Genomic DNA, 6000 nt, shown 5'->3' with positions numbered 1-6000 from the left:
ACGCGCGGATTCCCGCGGCCATTTTCCTGAAGCCGCGGCCAGCAGAGCGCCGCTTCTGCGCACGCGCGGCCAAAGCAAGATGGCCGCGCCCACCGACCACCAATGGAATAACGGACATCGCTGCTATTTTCACACCCCTCTGCAGGATTCGGGACCTTGGACATGCGCACACCACTACGCCACCAACGGAAAACTACGCAAGATCTGGGGGAAGACACCACGCCCATCCGACCTGACCAGCCTGATTGACAGGCGAAAACGACTACTTTGGTAACGTATTTCGGCAGCATAGGTGGGGAATCAGGGTCCACAAACTACACTATTGTAATGCACAGCTCAGGCCCTATTTAACAGTATTTTTATCTCATACCGAAAAAACGGGGTGACAGGTTCCCTTTAAGTGTATTCACATCAGGGCTCCTCGCTGCATTGTGCTTTATTATTGTGATGATTATTTTTTGTTGTTAAACCTATAAAAAACAGAAAAGAAAAAATTGCCGAATAAGAAACTGACGAATAAGAAACCAACTTCAGCTCCGAATAAGAAACTGAACGAATAAGAAACCAACTTCAGCCTCGTGGTTCCCTTTAAGTGTGTAGGATGAGGGGCTCCCAGCCTCCTCCAAAGCCAGGCCCTGACTGCCTATGACGTATACAACCGGCCATAAGGCGGGGCGGTCTTACAGCGCATGCCCAGCATTTCTAGTGTAGAGAGCGCCTGCAGTCCAGAGCTCCTTCTTGGCCAGAGAGACATCTGCTCTAACAGAGGTGAGAGCCGGTTCTGTAGTCGCAGCGAGCCGACCTTCCGTGGTTACTAGGCAGCAGCGCACTGTGTGAGGGCCGCGTATTTGTGTCGCCATTGGTGTACTGACTGTGTATGTATTATATAGCTACCTGCGCTGCTGTGCAGCGTTTCTGCCACGTCACCACACTGTTGTGGCCGTGCACGCTACCTCGCTAACGAGTGACCGGTTCTCCTCTGTATTGTGTTCACGTTGTGCTGCAGGTTCAGTCTTAGCCTCGCGCCGCCGCCATTTTGTCTTTGTGACGAAACAGCCAGTCACGTGTTTGTACTTTCCGCCCTTCCCTGTCCGTGTCTGTGACGGAGAAAATGTCCGAAGGCGGTGAAGGCAATGTTGTAAAGATCCGCGGGCTCCCGTGGTCCTGCTCTGCGGAGGAGATTGAGAGCTTCTTCGCTGGTGAGTACAATGGCCGCTGTGCCGCGTGCCGGCCGGGGGCGTCCTGGTGACCCACTGTCTTGTTCCTCAGAATGTAAGATCCTGAATGGCAGCTGCGGAGTGCACTTCATCTACACCCGGGAAGGCCGGCCGAGCGGGGAGGCGTTTGTGGAGTTTGAAAGCGAAGAGGATCTCAATATTGGTCTGAAGAAAGACCGAGAAACCATGGGCCACAGATACGTGGAAGGTGAGTGCAGTGTGTGAGGGGCTGCCAGTGTGTCCGGGGCTGCCAGTGTGTCCGGCAGGCCGCGTCACCGCGTGTGTGTGTGTCCGGCAGGCCGCGTCACCGCGTGTGTGTGTGTCCGGCAAGCCGCGTTATTGTCCATGACCTTTCCTTCATTGTTTTCTTTAGACTATTTAGTATACTGTGTAGGGCTACTGAGTGGGGCAGAAGCAGCCCTTGGAGCAGGTGAATACTCCGGCCTACATGTCCAATGCCTTCTCCTGCATGGCCTCTGGCTATTAGAGGCCAGAAGCTCCATAGCTCCCCTCCAGCACTCATGGAGGCCCAGATATAGGGCCCACTCAGAGCCAGACTGCTCTGAATCCTGGGACTTGTGGTCAGGATATAGGGAATGGGGATTCTGCATTCAAATAATGAAGTGCTGATTGTAGCAGGGGGCAGAAGGCAAAGCCAAATTGGGGACAAGACCGGATCATGGGAGCTTGTGAGCACACTAGTGGTGTATGATATGTGCACACATTCTCGGGATCCACTGATGGCAGCTCTGTTTACTATTGCTAATCATTGATATGCTCTTTAGCAGACACACTTTAGATAAATGTCCATTTCATTGGTTCCGCCATCAAATTGGTATAATGCTTTGCTGTTGGTTGTGACTGCAGTGATGTCTGGCTAGCGTACTTTGTGCCAGATGTGTTTGGTAGGAGACATGTCCGGAGATGCTGAGGCCATGTTTAAAAACTGCTCCAGGGACACTTTTAGATTTTCTTGTGAAGGCTTTTGCCCACATGGTCTCCAAACCAATCTCGATCTATAATTGTGTCGAAGGCAAAAGCGAAAGTCAGTTTGTTTGGTTTTTTTTGTCTGAAAAATCAGAATATAAAGCAATTTTAAAATGTTAAGTACCCCAATAAAAATTTGATCTCACCCCACAGATTAAAGTCCTTGTAGCTCTTACTAAGACAATGAAGAAAAAAATCAGAAAATTAATAAATAAAAAAATAAACTAGTTCTTGATTTAGTAGTAATCCTAAAAATAAAGCTCTATAAACTTTTTTTTTGTTTTTTGTGTACCTGCTGTTTATTCAATTTCCCCCAAAATGAGATTCAGACGATAATCCAACTGAAATCGCTCACTGTAAGGCCGCGGTCACACACAATGTATAAATAATCTGTCCGATTTTGTCTACTAAGAATCACACAAATGTTCTCCGCATGGTGATCCATATCTCATCCGTGTGCAATGCCAGGATGCGTTTTTTCTCAAAGTATCCGTGTGTCATCGGTATCTCATCCGTATGGTGAGATTTTCTCACACACTTGCAAAATGAGTAAATAATCGCTGAGCCTTTCGTGTCACCTGCCCAGTGCCAGAGAATTTTTCGCAAGTCATACTGATGGTCTGTGTGTAATCCGTATTTTTCTCACCCCCATAGACTTGCATTGGCGTTTCTCAGCTGAGATATGCGGACAATCGCAGCATGCTGCGATTTCACTCACAAGTGTAATACGGACGAGAAAAAAAATGGATGATGGGAGCTGCCCCATAGATTAACATTGGGCCGAGTGTTATGCAATTTTTTTTTTTTTTTTTTATATCTCTGAACACTCATCCGTTGCGCTGTAGTGTGACCCCGGCCTAAGGCAGATAGGGTCACTTTAGTCTGTCTGGCCTCTGTTGCAGCAGTATCTGTTTTTTTTAATTGATTTATTTTGGGTGTCTTTTTGGTGTAACAAGGTGTCCAACTGCATTTGTGTGCACTTCTAAAACTATGGGACACTTCTGGAACAGAAGCCAAATGGAGACCAAGTTGACTCCACGTATCTCTTAGGGAGAGGGTTATTTATTATTATTATTTATTGTTATAGCGCTATTTATTCCATGGCTCTTTACATGTGAGGAGGGGTATACATAATAAAAACAAGTACAATAATCTTAAACAATACAAGTCATAACTGGTACAGGAGGAGAGAGGACCCTGCCCGCGAAGGCTCACAATCTACAAGGGATGGGTGAGAATACAGTAGGTGAGGATAGAGCTGGTCATGCAGCGGTTTGGTTGATCGGTGGTTACTGCAGGTTTTAGGCTTGTCGGAAGAGGTGGGTCTTCAGGTTCTTTTTGAAGGTTTCGATGGTAGGCGAGAGTCTGATGTGTTGTGGTAGAGGGTTCCAGAGTAGGGGTGATACGCGAGAGAAATCTTGTATGCGATTGTGGGAAGAGGAGATAAGAGGGGAGTAGAGAAGAAGATCTTGTGAGGATCGGAGGTTGCGTGTAGGTAAGTACCGGGAGACGAGGGTTATGACCAAATTTCATTTTTGGGGAATTTGGAATGAAACCCTGGAATAAGTGCTCAGTATAGTGCATATGATAAATGAATGTAACTTCAAAGCAGTCAAATGCTATGGTACTGATACAAACTTTTAACTTAAATGGAACCTATCGTGAAGAGAAAAAAAAAAGCTATTGACCTGCTAATATGGGGTTAGTGGTGTTCTTAGCATTGTTCCCGCCACACTGAAAGCCTGGCTGCTAAGGGTATGTTTCCACGGTCAGGAAACGCTGCGTGTTTGACACTTCGCAGAGCCGCAGCGTCAAACACGCAGCGTCCAGATGTTACAGCATAGTGGAGAGGATTTTATTAAATCCCGTCTCCACTATGCGTGGTAAAATGCATCCGGCGGCCCTGCGATTCCGGACATGCGGCGCGTCTTTTTAGATCGCAGCATGTCCGTTTACCTTGCGGCGCCGCCGCAAGGTAAAACACAGGGCCCTGTGTGTGGGGTGCGATGATTCCGGATGTGTGCAATGAACACATCCTGCATCATCGCGTCTACAGAAGGGGGCGGAGCTGGTTTTCCGTTCCGTCCAAAGCGCCGGCCATCCTGAACGTGGACACGTACCCTTAGAGGAAATTGTGCATAGTACATAGTGAGTGGCAGCTTCTATAACCATGGCACTGACAGCCGGCTCAGCAGTGCATCAGTACAGAGTTTGCTGTCAGTCATTGGGGGGCACAATCATTTTATTTAAGGTCTTTTAGGGTTTACAGTCTTTGATCATAATTTTTAATATATTGAATGGTTTTCATGTACTGTATGTGTATATTCACTTCAGAATTGAAGAGGTCCATAAGAAGTAGTGTTTGTAAATACCTATGGCAAAAATCCAAAATCATTCTTAAAGTTTAACCTTAAAGAGAACCTGTCACCCCGTTTTTTCAGTATGAGATAAAAATACCATTAAATAGGGCCTGAGCTGTGCTGGACAATAGTGTATTTTGTGTACCCTGATTCCCCACCTATGCTGCCGAAATACCTTACCAAAGTTGCCGTTTTCGCCTGTCAATCAAGGTGGTCTGGTCAAATGGGCGTGGTGAAATCGCTTCTTCTCCCCCAGATCTTGCTTATCTTTCCGTTGGTGGCGTAGTGGTTTGCGCATGCCACTGCGCGGCTGAAGAAAAAGAGCGCGATCTGCGCTATTCACCGCTTTATCGCTGGCGGCGGCCATCTTCCTGAGGCCATGCGTGCGCAGATGGAGCGCTCTGCTGCCTGGGGCTTCAGGAAAACGGCTGTGGGATGCCGCGCGTGCGCAGATGGAGATCGCGGTGGCCATTTTCCTGAAGCAGAGTTCGCATATCGGCTTCAGGAAAATGGCAGCCGCGATCTCCATCTGCACACGCGCGGCATCCCGCGGCCATTTTCTTGAAGCCCCGGGCAGCAGAGCGCTCCATCTGCGCACGCCCACATCTGCGTCATGCATACCTATCTATAACATTGGGTATGCAGGCCATGCGGATGTATGCGTCGTATAGACGCGCCTGCCGACCGCAACAAAATGAAACATGTTGCGTTCGGCACATCGTCAAAACGATGCATGTGGACGCATCCGCATGGCCTGCTTACCCAATGTTGAAGATAGGTACGCAGGACGCATGCAGACGTAGGCGGAGCTGAATGGAAGGTGCGGCAGTGGGTGGGGCTTAACTGAGGAAGTATGCAGCTCTGCCCAACACAAATGTGAAACCAGCCTAACTAATACATACCATGTGGTCCCAGGTCTGAAAACCAGGGAATCCCTGTAGCGCACAGCACGTGTGCTGGGGGATTCATAAGTCTACAGTCAGTGACTGCAGACTATCGGTTTTGACCAGACAACCCCTTTAAGGCCGGTTTCACACGTCAGTGATTCCGGTACGTGAGGTGTCAGTTTTCTCACGTACCGGAGCCACTGACACACGTAGACACATTAAAATCAATGCATCTGTGCAGATGTCATTGATTTTTTGCGGACCATGTCTCCGTGTGCCAAACACGGAGACATGACAGTGTTCATGGGAGCGCACGTATTACACGGACCCATTAAAGTCAATGGGTCCGTGTAAAACACGTACCGCACACGGACGTTCTCCGTGTGCCGTGCAGGAGACAGTGCTCCAGTAAGCGCTGTCCCCCCCCCACATGGTGCTGAAGCCGCGATTCATATCATCTGTGCAGCAGCGTTTGCTGTACAGAAGATATGAATAATCCATTTTTTTTTAGTGGTATTTCGTGTTTAAAATAAAGCTCCATGTACCCAC

General features: G+C 48.3%; 1 protein-coding gene across 3 annotated transcripts in view; it reads left to right on the top strand.

Annotated features, from left to right (window-relative positions):
• Positions 1-629: 629 nt before the first annotated feature.
• LOC143776542 (heterogeneous nuclear ribonucleoprotein H2-like) overlaps positions 630-6000 on the top strand; it is a 48143-nt gene continuing 42772 nt past the window's right edge. For 2 of the 3 annotated variants that reach the window (XM_077266006.1, XM_077266009.1), the window contains exons 1-3: positions 630-768; positions 1007-1199; positions 1270-1425. In XM_077266006.1, coding sequence (XP_077122121.1) covers positions 1112-1199; positions 1270-1425 — 244 coding nt within the window. In that variant the 5' untranslated portion in view covers positions 630-768; positions 1007-1111. Of the gene's footprint in view, positions 876-1006; positions 1200-1269; positions 1426-6000 lie in introns of all 3 variants that reach the window. The other variant, XM_077266007.1, reaches the window with a different exon arrangement.

The sequence above is a fragment of the Ranitomeya variabilis genome, chromosome 5 (assembly GCF_051348905.1).
Source record: "Ranitomeya variabilis isolate aRanVar5 chromosome 5, aRanVar5.hap1, whole genome shotgun sequence".
NCBI classification, from domain to species: Eukaryota; Metazoa; Chordata; class Amphibia; order Anura; family Dendrobatidae; genus Ranitomeya; species Ranitomeya variabilis.
This window is presented reverse-complemented; position numbering and strand designations above follow the sequence as displayed.